We start from the raw sequence: 14,535 nt of genomic DNA, 5'->3' as shown, positions 1-14,535 counted from the left end.
TTGACTAGCTTTCAGGACAGTAAGCTTCTTAAAAATGGATATACATGACACTTTAAACAAATTCCATATCGGAAAAGAAATGTAGACAAAGAATTTGTCTTCTACTAGCTAAACGGTCTTAAATGAACGGTAAATGATTTTACTTATTAAATGAGGGGAAACTTTCCAATATGTACAGTTCGGCCAAATGTATTTACCAATATGTTTGAAATATACAAAAACTATACAATGGTTATGTATATTATATGTATATTATATTTATAATAATGTATATTATACATATAAATATACAAAATCCATACATTTGGTCATATTTTGTACACTAGATCACTTTAGGTGTAATTTTTCCTTAAATGAGTGTCATGAGATCGTACCCCATTTAAGGTCCATCAGGCAAAATTTTCTCATTCATGTCCGTATAGAATAGGCAAAGATGTTAGGTAAAATTCATAAATAGCAAATTTTCAGCACTTGTAATTGAAAAATAGTTATTATTATGAAGTTTTAAATTTCATATGTGAAACTTCAGGACGTGGTAGAACTCAGGACATTGTCATGAAGTTTCACTTGTGAAATTTTGACATTAGCTATTTTTCAAAGACCGGATCGAAAAGTGATCAACGAGTGCTACTTAATTAATTCTACGATTGATGTACACGTGGAAGCTAGTAATATCCAAAGAGAGACAATACAAAATTCTACCAACTTATACAAAATGAAGTATAGCAGCAATCTAGCCCCTATTACAATCAAGCAATTTTGCAATCACCATTGCTACCACAAATCGTTAAAATTTGATAATATAATTAACTTTAAATGGTACGAGACAAATCATAGTCTACTCAACGTCTTGACATAGACTATTTCTCGAGTATGATTTTGTCTTTGAAACCTTTAGGCAAAAATAATGCAGATCCAGAAGAAAAATTTTGACTTTTAAAAGGATGAAGATACAAAAGGCATTACTACTCGACCAAACAACATCAGACCTTAATTTACATATGACCATAACTAATTTTAGAGAAAATTTCGTATATAGCAATAGTTGCACCCATAGTTGCGAAAAATAGCAACAGTTGGTGCATGAAACGTGAAGCTTCTTCATTTTTTGTGAAACATCGTTGTTTATCACTGATCTTCAGAGATTGTTCATCATATGAGTCAGGAAATCAATAAGAAACTTTTTCTCTTTTACTTTATCAATTATTTCATTTTAATTATCTGCATTGCTATTCATATTACTTCATTGTCGTTTTATTCGCAATGTCAAAAGATTAACTCAATTTGGATTAATTAGGCTGCTTGTGACCTCATTCTGAGTAATTGAACTGATTGACCTAATAAACGGACTTTAGGCTAAACAATGCGCTTGATTCATTTCACTAGTGAAAAGGTTCTTAATTTCTTCTATTTTTCCGCTTTTTTTTTTTTTTTAATTAAGCCACCTCAGTGGTGGGGGGTTAGGCAGACCCCTACCAGTTCATTTCATCTGCAATAAGAGTACAAGAGGGGGAAGATAGTCCTTTCCTCTGTGAGGGATAATGAGAATAAATAATTCATCCTTGAACAAAATGTGCCCTATGCTATTGTTACAACTTTTTGGACTGCCTATATAAAAGTATATATCATAAGCTAAGTGCCTAGCATGTACCCATAAGGTAAGGAAGTAGAAATAAACCCAGCCACTCATGTCAAGAAATTGAAGTGCCCTTTTTTTATTCTGATCCTGAAATTAGGGATGCCTTCTCTGTCATTCCTCAAAGCAGCTTTCACTTGTCTAGGCAAAGAAAAAGTCTCTGTGAAGAAGGTTTCATGTTTCTCCATAACTCCAATGTTTGCTATTAAGTCAGCAACTTCATTTGCTTCTCTGAAGCAGTGTTGGATCTGAAAATTGCCATTCTCCATGATTTTTCTAATCTGCATAACAATGTCATGAACTTGCCACATGGTATTGTTTTTCCCATTTATCATGTTCACCATCATCAGAGAGTCTGATTCTATGATAACCACATGATAGTTATTACTAACACACCACTGAAGCCCATTAAGAATAGCCCGACCCTCTGCCATGTTATTGCTACACTTGCCATAGTAAGAGTAGAAGGCCATTTTCATATTACTTTGATGATCTCTAAGAATTCCTCCTCCTGCTGCCTCTCCTGGATTCCCTTTTGAGCATCCATCAGTATTCAACTTATGAGTGTTATCAGGTGGTTTTTGCCATTTGATGATCTTGGTAGTTATCATAGGCTTAGCTCTATCAATCTTGCTACATAGATCTTGCCAACTACCTCTGAAATTGAGGCTAGGGAATTGCTTGTTGAGGATGAGGATCATCAGTCTGATCACTTGGTCTGCAATTCTGTGTTTAGTAGCCTTAATCCCTTCAAATCTTGCGGTGCATCTGCTCTTCCATATCTCCCAACACATGATAATTGGTAAGCATTGATACATGGTTTGTTGAATTTTGTTCTTTGTCTTAGCCAGCCACCATTGTACTGCAATAGTTCTGATGGATCCATTGTGGAGTTTGATTCCACAAGAGTCACCGAATTTCTTCCATAGATGAGCAATTTCTCCTTCCACAAACAGATGTTGGATATTCTCCTCCTTTTTAGACTTGCAACAATTACACATCGAAGGGCCATGCACCTTAAATTTCCTCACTTTTTCATCTGTAGGGATCCTTCCCTTTAGTAGCTTCATCATAAAAAAGGCTACTTTAAAAGGAATCTTTGGATGCCAGATTTTTTGAGCCGTCATGGTGGTATTTCTAGCATTTCTCAATACTTTGCCAGCAGACTTGCAAGTGAACTTGCCATTAGGTTCAGCAGTCCAATTGATCATGTCTACTTGCCCATTATGAATTTTAATTTTCATGATTTCATCAACAATGTTAACCGGAAGCTCAGATCTAAGCTTGCTCATGTACCATTCTCCTTCAATCATGAAGTCCATAACTCTGGTTTTCTTGGATTTAGTAGGAAGATGAAGATATTTGGCCAAGGAACCTTTTCCTGTCCAGTTATCCCACCAAAAGGATAGATTTCCTTCACCTATACTCCAAATCATATGAGGTTCACATCTATCTTTAATATTCATGAGCCTTCTCCAAGTTTGAGACTGGTCAGGCTTGCTTTTCCTGGCAACCGGATGCATCCTTTTGCAATATTTAGATTCCAGGAATTGTTTGAGAAGAGAATTCCCCGTTCTGAAGTTCCACCAATTCTTGGCAGAAAAGGCATCACAAAAACTTTGAATGCTTTTAAATCCTGCTCCACCCTCCAAAGTAGGATAACATAGTTCATTCCATTTGATCCAATGGTGCTTGTGTTTACCATTAGTATCTCCCCAGAAGAAATTTGCCATCACCATCTCTATTTGCTTAATAGTAGTCTTAGGAGGTTGCATGACTGAAAGGATGTGAAGAGGCAAGGATGATAGAACAGATTTGATCATCACTGCTTTGCCTCCGATGCTGAGGGTCTTGGTGTGCCATCCCATTACTTTGCGTGTAGCTCTCACTACCATGTCATTGAAGTAACAAATCTTCTTCCTTCCAACAAAGATAGGGCTTCCCAGATATGTAAAAGGGAGCTTGATATGGGAGAATCCAGTAACAGCTCTTACATTATTTTTGAAGTTATCATTAGCTTTGGGATGGATGATAAATCCAGATTTGCTTTTGTTTATTTGCTGTCCCGAAATCCTCTCATAAATATCCAACTTGTTCATCATCATAGCTAGAGAAAGAGGATCACCAGATGAAAACAAGATAGTATCATCTGCATAGCATAGATGAGTCATAGTAGGACTGTTCTTATCCACCTGGAAAGGAATAAAATCTTGATTAACAAGACCATCAAGGAGCCTTGTCAGTAGCTCAGCTCCAATTACAAAAAGTGAAGGGGATAGGGGATCTCCTTGTTTGAGACCTCTGCTGGATTTGAAAAAGCTATGTCTAGTTCCATTAATATTGATAGAGTACCAGTTGTTGGATATCAGTCTCCATATCATACTAGTCCAGGTTTCAGAGAACCCCATCTGCTTCATAGCCTTAATCAAATAGTCCCATGACACTCTGTCATAAGCTTTTGCCATATCCAGCTTTAATATCACATTGTCATTAGGATATTTACCCTTCATGTTGTGAGCCATCTCTTGAGTCAGAATAATATTTTCAGTTATTGACCTTCCCCTGATGAAACCAGTTTGATTGGGGGAGATGATCTTATTCATGTATGGGATTAGCCTGTTGTTTAAAATCTTGGATATAATCTTGCATGAAAAATTGCTTAGACTGATAGGTCTAAATTCATCGAGCTTCTGTGGTTGCTTGACTTTAGGAATAAGAATCAGGCAAGAGTGGGATATGGATCTTGGTATGTCACTGCCAGAAAAAAACTCCAGTATAATCTCATACAAGTCAGTTGCAATAATATCCCAACACTTCTTGTAAAAGGTCCCATTCACTCCATCTGGTCCAGGTGAGCTATCTGAGTTCATGCTAAAAACCACTTCTTTAATCTCTTGAAGAGTAGGAAGTTTGCACAGCTCCTCATTATCTCCTGGATCAATCACCCTTGGTAAACAGCTTAAAATAGAATCCTCCATAACAATGTTCTCTCTAGTGAGCTGTTTCTCAAAGAACATAATGGCTTCTTTGGCTATGTCATTGACTCCTTCTATCCAGTTTCCTTCATCATTCTTGATTTTGGTGAGTAGAAGCCTGTTTTTCTTGGAAGCCATAATAGAGTGGAAGAATCTAGTATTCAAGTCACCTTCATTGTGCCACTTGATACTAGATTTTTGTTTCCAAAAAGCTTCTTCCACTTTATAATGCCTGATCAAGTTGGCATTAGCCTGATTAAGCTTCATCCTGTTTTCTTCATTATTGTTTTGCTGACACTGATCTTCCAGCTCAGCCACCATTTTCTCCTTTTCCTTGGTGTTATTGAATATATCTCCAATGCAATTCCTGGACCACCAAGATAGATTTTTGGTAGTGTTTTTGAGTTTCGCATGAAACTGCCACATTTTACTACCTTCAGTCTCTATATTCCAAGCATTTTGAACAACATCCATGAAACCTGGTTCATCCACCCACAAATTCAGAAATTTGAAGTATTTTGGAGGGACATTGTTATTGTTAGACACTGTTATCAGAAGAGGGGCATGGTCAGACCCTGTCCTCACTAGATGGGTAATAGTGGTGATGTTATATTGTTGACTCCATTGTTGATTTATCAATGCCCTATCCAATCTCTTCCAGATTCTCTCTCTTGGGGCCCAACCATTACATCAAGTAAACTTTGAGCCTATAAAACCTGCATCTGCTAATTCACAATTCATCATGCAATTAATTAAAGGCATGCTCTCAGACATTCTGTGTTGATTACCCCCTCTTTTTTCGTCAGGATCTATAATACAGTTGAAGTCCCCAATCACCATCCAGGGGTTATTACAACTACTAGCCATGTTTCTCAACTCATCCCAAAGCTCCTCCCTTAAGTTAGCCTCACACTTGGCATACACAGCAGTGACTGTAATTTTCCCATTACCAGTGTTGATAGTGCATGTAAGATGTTGCTCAGTGTCATGTATAATGTTACACTCCAATAATTCATCACAAAGGATCCATATCTTGTTAGAGCAATTGGCATATGCAAATTAATACCCCAAACCCCTTCTACATTTGTCAATTTTGGTGTTTCTGCAGAAAGGTTCCTGAAGAGTCATGAAAGTGATTTTATATTGTCTTTTGAGTTGATTTAGTCTTTCAAAGGCACCCATAGATTTCATGCCTCTGATATTCCACGATAGAGCACTGATCATTTGATATCTGAGATAGCCTTAACCCTCCTAGTTGAGATTCCTGCATATTTGTAACTTCTTCCCCCTCTGCCTCTATATGTTGATGTTTCCCCTCTTGGTGATAAGTTGACCCTATCAGTTATATCTCCAAAAGCCTCATCAACTTCATCTGTTGGATGGTAGTCAGTAAAAGCTTCCGATAGACTATCTGTAACTGCATCACTGTCAGAGTCTTTTTGGCCTTCATCCTCTTCTGAATCAGTAGCTGAATTATAATATGACTCCTCTTCTCCTTGTCCTATGTCATCCTCATACTCATCACTGAGAATGTCATCCATGTCTTCCTCTGTGATGTTATTTCTGCCTTGTTCTGTGTTTTTGTTCCCCTCCCTTTTGTATTTGTCCTGATGTTGTTTAATTATTTGTCCCTCCGATTCTGATTCACTGTGTTCTTCACTTTTCTTCATCTCACTAACGTCCCTGATGTTTTTTCTTTTTTGCTTTTCTATTCTTTTGATCTTTCTCTTGCTCATGTTGTTGTTGTTCTTCTCCTCTTCCAATTCCTTGTGATTAATTCTGTATTTGTCAGCTCTGCTACTGTCTTGTGTCCTTTTGTCTCCCTCATTTTGATAGTTGTTGGTATTGTTATTGATGCTACTGACCCTGTGCCCCTCCTTTTGAAATATATTGTTCTTGGTGTTGTTGGTGATATCTTGATGTTGTCTCCTAACCTCCGCATTGTTGTTGGTATTTTCTTTAGATTTTGCTTTCCTTGTATTTTCAGCTTTTGTATTAAGGTGAACTGTTTCCTGCTGCTCTTGAATTTGCTGTTTTTGTGTCCTCCCTTTGTTATTGTCGTTGGTTTCTTTCATTCCTTGTGTTATATCCTGTTTTTGTTGTTGAGTTGGGGCCTTTTCTTGGATCTCCTTGCCCTGTATCTTCTTGTTGTTACTACTGTCTTCCCTGTGAGTCTGGTCCTTCATATTTTGTTGTTGCTCCTTGTATCCATGATCATGCTTGGTTTTGGTTTTCTGTCTATCAGTCTTGTTATTTGAAACCTCTTGTTTGTTGCTGTTAGTGTTGTTTTGAGCTTTTTCCTCTTTCTTTTGATTATTGTATTTTCCTTTCTTGGTAACTGTTGTGAATCCATCATCATTGATTTTGGTTTCTTGTTTCTGCCTTTGTTTGTCTTCCAAAATTTGAGCTTTGATTCTGTCCTCCCTTGCTTTGTTTCTGCAGATTTGTTCTTTATGCCCTTGCATTTTACAATAAACACAGTAGTCTGGAGCATCTTCATACTCAACCTTGAGCCATACCCCATCTTCAGTACCATCAAGTCAATTATAACCCAACCAGATTTCATCTGGCCTAGGTTTAAGGAGATCCACCTCCACTTTTATCTTTGCAACATTACCCCTAGATTTGGAGTAAGTTGCCATATCAGGAGCCACAGCAGTACCCACAGAGTTTAGAATTCTAGAAACCAAATCCCATCTAAACAAGTGCCACGGTAATTGATGAATTAATATCCAAACATGAGCAATTGTTGTTTCCTCTTCAGGTTTGAAATCCGGGCTCCATTTAAGAATCTTTATAGGAGATTCACCAATGTGAATAAAATTCTTAAAGCTAATGTGATTGAAGTCTAAAACGTTACCAAAGTCCAAATACACATGTTTTTTGTCAAAGTAAGCTACTTTCACAGGTTCTTTGAGATGGTATCTAGTTCTAAAAACTGTCCTAATTTCTTCCATAGATGGTTTTCCTTTAATGAATTTTCCAACTATAGTGAGTTTACATTGTTCAGCAAGATTAACGAAATAATCTTGCGCATTAAAGAAAACAGCTGGTTTACCGAGGTGAGTCCCATATTTTATTTCCACCGGAGTGATGTCTTTGGCCTCCTCTGCAATTTTCATCCCCACTGTAGCAGCAAAAGTTGGTTTAGATATCACTTGTTCGTCGGTTTTTTTGTTCAACACTGGGTTAGTTTTCACGATCTTGATTTCCTCTTTGGTTTTGGCTCCCATTACAGTGTCTTCTTTGTGGGTGATGGACTGCTTGGGGTTATCAAAATTCGAAGAAATTTTCGGGAAAACTTCTTTTGGTTTTGCAGGGGCATGAGTGGGTTTCTCGTATTTTGATTTTAGGTGTTTGGATTGGTTGTTATCAGCAGCTTCTTCTTCATCTGTGGTAGAAACCTCAACATAATCCTCTTTTGGAGATTGAGTTTGTTCTTCACCACCTTCTTCAAAATGTTTCAAGAATTCAGCTTCATTGTTGTTTGTATCTTCTTGATTGTTGTTCTTATAGGAGGAATTAGTTGTTTCCGCCATGTTTGGGTTGCTGGTGGTGGTTGATTCGCCTGTAATTTGACCGTTGGTGGTGTTGATTGGGACTTCAATGTTAACGTTGGGGTTGTAAGTACTATTTGGGGTTAAATTATTTGGTGGGTCAGGTGGGATCACTGGTGGATGGGCATTAGTTTGCCCACTTATTTCAATAAAAGTCATGCCTTTTTAGAGAGAAGTCAGAGAAAAGATTAAGAGAGAGAATGAGTGCTCCGATCAGGTGAATTTTTCCGCTTATTTTTGCTTCTCATTAGAATTAAAAGTCAATTTCCTGGATACTCATTTATAACTCTAAAACAAAAGAGGAATTAGTGACGGACAAATTCTGTAATTAAACAAAAAAATCCGTTGCTGATCTTATTTAGCGACGAATTATCAAAAATATATGTTAGCTACGAGCTATTTAGGGACAAAGTTAGTAGCTAATTCTCTTTTCTTTTTTTTTTCTTTTGTTTGTAGTTAGGATAAAAATTTATACTTCTTGTACCAAAAAAAAAAAAAAATTACGCTTCGATCTACAACTGTTCTATTTCCTTCTCGTTGATCAACTTCCTTGTCAAGGGACCCAAGTATTGGAAGTTATAAGCCCATCGACTTTCTCTTCAATACATACAAATAAAGAAATTACGTGATAAACCACTCAAACGAAAAAAGCTTAGATAAACATTAGAAAACACATCATTATATTATATAACACGGGGTCATCAGAGTTAAGCATAAACTCAGAATTTATTTTACATATATGATCATAATTTATTGGAAGTTCAATAATATATCCCCTTTGAGAAATCTCAAAGGTGATTAGGTCCCAGTACATATTAAAGACCCATCTTTACGGTAAAGTTTGCAGCCCTTTCCTATTTTGCAACAGTTGGTACATGTTGGATGAAGTTTCGTGTTTCCTGAAGATGGGCAAGTCATGTAACCAACATTTGGCTCACAAAACTCAAGACAAACTTTTTGAGCTTCTGCAAATTCCACATAATTGCTTCCCAGTAGGAAAACTGTTCCAAAGACAATAAACAAAAAGGTAATCCTTTTAAGTGTACATAAAGAATAAGTTGATGCAAAAAAATTAATTTCATGAAGTGATTAATATAATCTCTTATTGAATGAAATCATTATGAGGTAACGTACCACACAGGAGGAGGAGAGTCAAGACACCAACTTTGCTACTAGCCATACTTGTTTGCTTCTTTTTTTTTTTTTCCCCCTGCTTGGAGGATGTATGTTGTCTTAGGGAGTATTTATAGCTAAAAAATCTAGTATTTTCTTTTTAAAAACAATTGTGGACAAGATAAATAATCAATTGAAAAGGTCAACTATGGACAAATCTTGAAACCAGAATAATCAATTGTATGCATATCGTCAAAGGGATTTGGTCAGTGGGAAATTTGTAAGTGAGTTGTGGACCGAGTCTAATTTTAGATAATTAAAACTAGAGGTGTACAAAGTAAACCGATAAACCGCACCAAATCGATAAATCGAGTCAAACAAAAAAAAAATCGACTAGTGGCTTGGTTTGACTTGGTTTGGTGTTAAAAAAAAAACTCCGACCATAATTGGTTTGGTTTGGTTTACCGAACCAAACCAACCTGACATTACATTTATTTAATTTTAAAATTATTTTATACATAAAAATATTTATTTGTAATGTAATTTATACATTTCTCAAATTGTTTCGTAGTTTTTTTGTCTATTATCATATTATTTCAAACTTGAACTTAGAATTTTGAATGTCAATAAGTTTTATATCCCATAGATGTTAGTAACTCAAAGAAAGTCTAAACCAAAACCAACTCAACACTAATGCTAACAAAAGAAATTCAATTTTACGATTAGGAATGACAATAATGTTGGATATCTATTCTTTAATTTTGCATAATTGGTTTTGTCACGACCCAGCCCCGTGGGCCGCGACTGGTGCCCTACTTGGGCACCCAAACGGACATACAAACTAAATCATCATTTTTAAACAGAGTTGAGAACGAATATTATCTTGCGCGATTGCGCGTACAAAACATTATATCAGAATCAGAAGAGGCAGCGGAATATACATCGCCGAACATATGCACATATATCAAAAAGCCGGCAAGGCTATCAAATATGTCAAAAGCCGACAAGGCTGTCAAATGGCACAACGGCCCAAAACGCATATACAAATGCACGCCGACAAGGCTGCCACAAACATATACAAAATGCACGCCGACGAGGCTGCCATAACGAATAGAGTCATGCAAACACATCCGTACAGAAGTAGGCACACACACCCACAAATACGTCTACAGACCTCTAAACAGACAAACTGAATCATATGGCGGGATAGGGCCCCGCCGTGCCCCTGAACAAATACATGTATACATAGCGAACGAATATATACCAAAATGTGTGCTCTGAAATGAGAAGAGCACTCCAAACAGCAGAAGAGGGTGTCCTAAATGGGTAGATCACCAAACTGTGCGTCTGTACCTGCGGGCATGAAACGCAGCCCCCCGAAGAAAGGGGGTCAGTACGAAATATGTACTGAGTATGCAAAGCAGAATATACAGAAAGCAAATCTGAGACATAAACGAAATAGAAGTACCAAACATAAGTGCAAATCCAACATATCAAAATTTGCTTACTTTCAAAAATATGTAAGTAATGCATAGGGTACAGAAGAATATGGTCGCCCACCCGACGATGGCGCCATAACACAGCATAACACCAGAAAGTTTCAAATCTCCGTATCCCCGTCACATATCACATCACAACATAACACCATACACAGCATAACACCAAATATAGGTGGAACCCGACCCTCATTAGCGAGTAGCTCGGAGAACCATAACACAGCATAACTCCGGAGTATATCAAAATGCGCACGATAACAGAACCGGCCTGGGAACCGGCGAAAGATATAACAGAACGCACGAGCAGAGTCATGAGTAACCATATGCATAAAATCATTATCATAGACTCAAATATAAGTAAATGACCATACTTGAAATTCGAAATGATAATCATACCAAATTCTTTCAAAAGTCGTCCGAATTACATAAAGGAAAGTCGCGGGACCCACGGATGGGTATTGACCCGAATCGGGCCCGCCTATGGAAAATATACTCATTATATGCCATATAAACTTCTACAACAATATTGAAGCTATCCGAGCCTTTCAGTGAAAGATATGGCGTTTCGTAGTTACGGAATTCTTTAAAACAACTATTTTTGTACAAAGTTTGGAAATCAATTCTTTCAAAAACATAAAGGTTCATATTTCATCACATCATACATAAGAATGCCAAGAAATATATATAAGGATCATAACGTGCTCGGATTTCGAATTTGGAATTTCCTCAAGGCTCGTGATATAACCTATTGAAAACTAAGGCATGCCAAAAGAAAGAAGAGTTGCGCTTTACATACCTCGTACGCACTCCAAGATAGCCAATCTAAAGTAAATCCCAATCTACGCCTCGGGCTCCCCAAGGTCTACAAATATGCCAACGAATATCCAATATTAAACATAGGCACTTAAGCCATTCATTCCAAACTAACATTAAATTCTACAGAAAATTCGGCAGCATTTCCCCTGTAAATAGGCCAACCCGAGAATTTAACTCGCTCAAAATCAACAGCAACAACCACAATAACCAACCTAGCAACTCCAATAATTAATCTGAAAGACAATATTACATTAATACTCTCTTTTTCATCATTCGACAACTTTCCAAATATTCAATTCAACGGCTTACCTTCAAGCCAACATCAACGCCTATACATTCAAATACTAACCCAAACTCATACTAACAACATTCAAGAACATTCTAAATAATTCACATAATATTTCCAACGATCTAACAATTTCTCCAAATTGGGCCGAAAACAGCCCCTAAACTATAACATAACGATGCCCGAAATTCTAACGAACACTTACAACACACCAAGCAGCCCATATACACTTCTTACGCCTTATTTCATGCCATCTTTTCAGAAAATTTCAGGGAAATACAACAGCAGCCACACGACACCACATCATCTATTCGTATGCAAGTAAATCACATTATTATCTCTATAATCCTTACAACAACCCACAACAATTTTAACTCCAACTCTAACCATTAAATTCCGTCATTCTCATCACATAATCTATGATTACAACAACCAAAATATTAATTCAAATCAATCCATCAAATTTCAATTAAAAACAGCCCCTACGGCATTCAACAACATTCCAACATTCGTGCAATTCATGTTACCAAGTTACAACTATGCTTCAACATCAAGATACATAATTTCACACATACAATTTACATTTGCATATTCCCCACACGTCCAACTTCATCATCAAACACATAGAAAAATGATCAACTCTTACCTTAACAAGTTGGCTTTTTCCACTTAGCTAGAATTTGTGAAATGAACTAATACTTGTTCTTGTTGCTCCAAATGAATTCTCCACGTTATTATCACCTTCCTAAGGGCTGAAATACCTAGAAAAACTGATTTTTGGATCAACAAATTTGAGCTCCAATTTTGCTAGCCATGGTCGAATGCCATGGCTTATGCTCTCTCTCTCTCTCTAGCTTGTATATCAACGTTTCCTTCACGTATACACCATATTAAACCTTTAATCCAAATTGATAACATGAGTAGGAGGTTGAAATTACCTTTAGAAATCAGAATCTTCAAGAATCTTGTTCCTCTTTCCAGCTGCTTGCTTAACAACACAAAAAAAAACTTAAGCTACAACTTCTCTTTAACTAATATCATGTCAAGGGTCTAGGATTTAGCTTATATGATGGCTCAATTAGAAAGGGGGTTTGGGAGAGAAAATAAGGGTTTTGGATCTGATTTAGGTCGTGTGAAATGATATAGGGCAAAGTGGTGACTTATCTATTGAGTTTAATGGGCCTCATGGGCCGAAATGTGAGTGTTTGGGTCGGGTCCAAACTTGCTGCCCTGCCAGCCCAACTTGCATCGTCCATATCTCCTTATCCCGATATCATTTTGACAAGCGGTTTGTTGCATTACAAACTAGACTCGATGAACTTCATTTTAGGCTTTTGAAACACCTTAAAACTCCTCATATTCAAGGAGATATGCCTCCTACAATATAGACTAAAATTGGGTCCGAAATTTTACTGAAGTTCCGATTCATTTCGTTTAACTTCTAATCCTCTTCCAACCTTATGTAACCTCTTATGCATACATATACACACTTATATACATCAATAAAAATCCATATACACATCTCGAAGGGTCCAGAGAATCACAATAACCTTAAGCATAACTAGAGAACTCACAAAGCTTTGACGAAACTCCAATCACAAAAGTATATTCATATCTTTTGTCCATCCTCTATATCATTACTAATAATCTCAAATACTTTAAAAGGTCACTCGCATTACCTCATATACATACTCATAACGCGATTTCAAATCCTTTAGGTTACCATGTCACCTCGGGATACTTAAGGCAACCATATATATAACGATATTCTTACTAACTCGATTAACTTTCCTTGAACCTTCATAACTCATTTCTTTTTCTTGTTTTACTTCAAGTAACACGGATTATTATGGAGTGTAACAGGTTTAAAGAGTGAAAATACATAACTTAATTTTTTTCTTTGTCTTGTAATTAAAACTTATTAGCCGTACTTATTTTAGCATGACTTAGTATTTTTAAATTGTGGTCATTTTCTTTATGGCTTATTAATTAGCAATATTTATTTTAACCGATTTTATTATCTTTTTTGTTGAATATTTTATTATAATGTCATCACTCATCTCACATTTTGTGTTATTTTCTTAGGAAACACCTTAATTATATAGTTGTATCTTACTAGGACTAAAGAAATATTTGAAGTAAAAGTTATATGTTTTGTATGAAGACTTTTCCAGGAAAAAACCCGAAAAATTCGAGAAAACTGAATAACCCGAGAAAACCCGAGGTTGAAAATCCTGAATTTTATTGGTTTGGTTTGGTGTATAAATTTAAAAACCCGACGTAGTTGGTTTAGTTTAGTATTTTAAAAATTCGAACCAACCCGATTCATGTACACCCCTAATTAAAACCATCAAAATCGCCTCTTTCAAAAAGATTTCTATGTTTTGTGACAAGAAAATTACACACATATACGTAATAACTAGTTATCTGCCTAGAAAAAAGAAAGTAATGTCATAACGTAAGCAAGGGTTTCAATCTCAAATAGAAGATGGATCTCAGGTAGGAGCTACCTACATGAAAGAACTGATTTCGTTTCACCCTATATATGTATTATAAAAAAAAAAAAACATTTTCTTTTATTCTTTATGTTGTTAGTAAGACAGGGAAAATCCCTTATATCTTAGAAAATTGAACTAGTATGTGTATCAATCACTGT

The 14,535-nt window shown here is 36.4% G+C and overlaps 1 protein-coding gene and 1 long non-coding RNA gene across 2 annotated transcripts; both read right to left on the bottom strand.

Annotated features, from left to right (window-relative positions):
• Window positions 1-5,831: 5,831 nt before the first annotated feature.
• LOC132619490 (uncharacterized) lies at window positions 5,832-7,076 on the bottom strand. Its single transcript, XM_060334384.1, has one exon. It carries the CDS (start codon window positions 7,074-7,076, stop codon window positions 5,832-5,834), a length of 1,245 nt encoding a protein of 414 aa, XP_060190367.1.
• Window positions 7,077-9,355: 2,279 nt separating this feature from the next.
• LOC132618980 (uncharacterized) lies at window positions 9,356-13,152 on the bottom strand. Its single transcript, XR_009574412.1, has 3 exons — window positions 12,526-13,152; window positions 11,574-11,639; window positions 9,356-10,634 (listed from the first exon to the last, which is right to left on the bottom strand). It is a non-coding gene; the product is annotated as an uncharacterized LOC132618980 (long non-coding RNA).
• Between the last annotated feature and the right edge of the window lie 1,383 nt (window positions 13,153-14,535).

The sequence above is a fragment of the Lycium barbarum genome, chromosome 11 (genome assembly GCF_019175385.1).
Source record: "Lycium barbarum isolate Lr01 chromosome 11, ASM1917538v2, whole genome shotgun sequence".
NCBI lineage: Eukaryota > Viridiplantae > Streptophyta > Magnoliopsida > Solanales > Solanaceae > Lycium > Lycium barbarum.
This window is presented reverse-complemented; position numbering and strand designations above follow the sequence as displayed.

Coding starts and splice junctions, on each gene's coding strand:
- LOC132619490 (XM_060334384.1), bottom strand. CDS start 7,076: ATGCAAGGGCATAAAGAACAAATCTGCAGAAACAAAGCAAGGGAGGAC.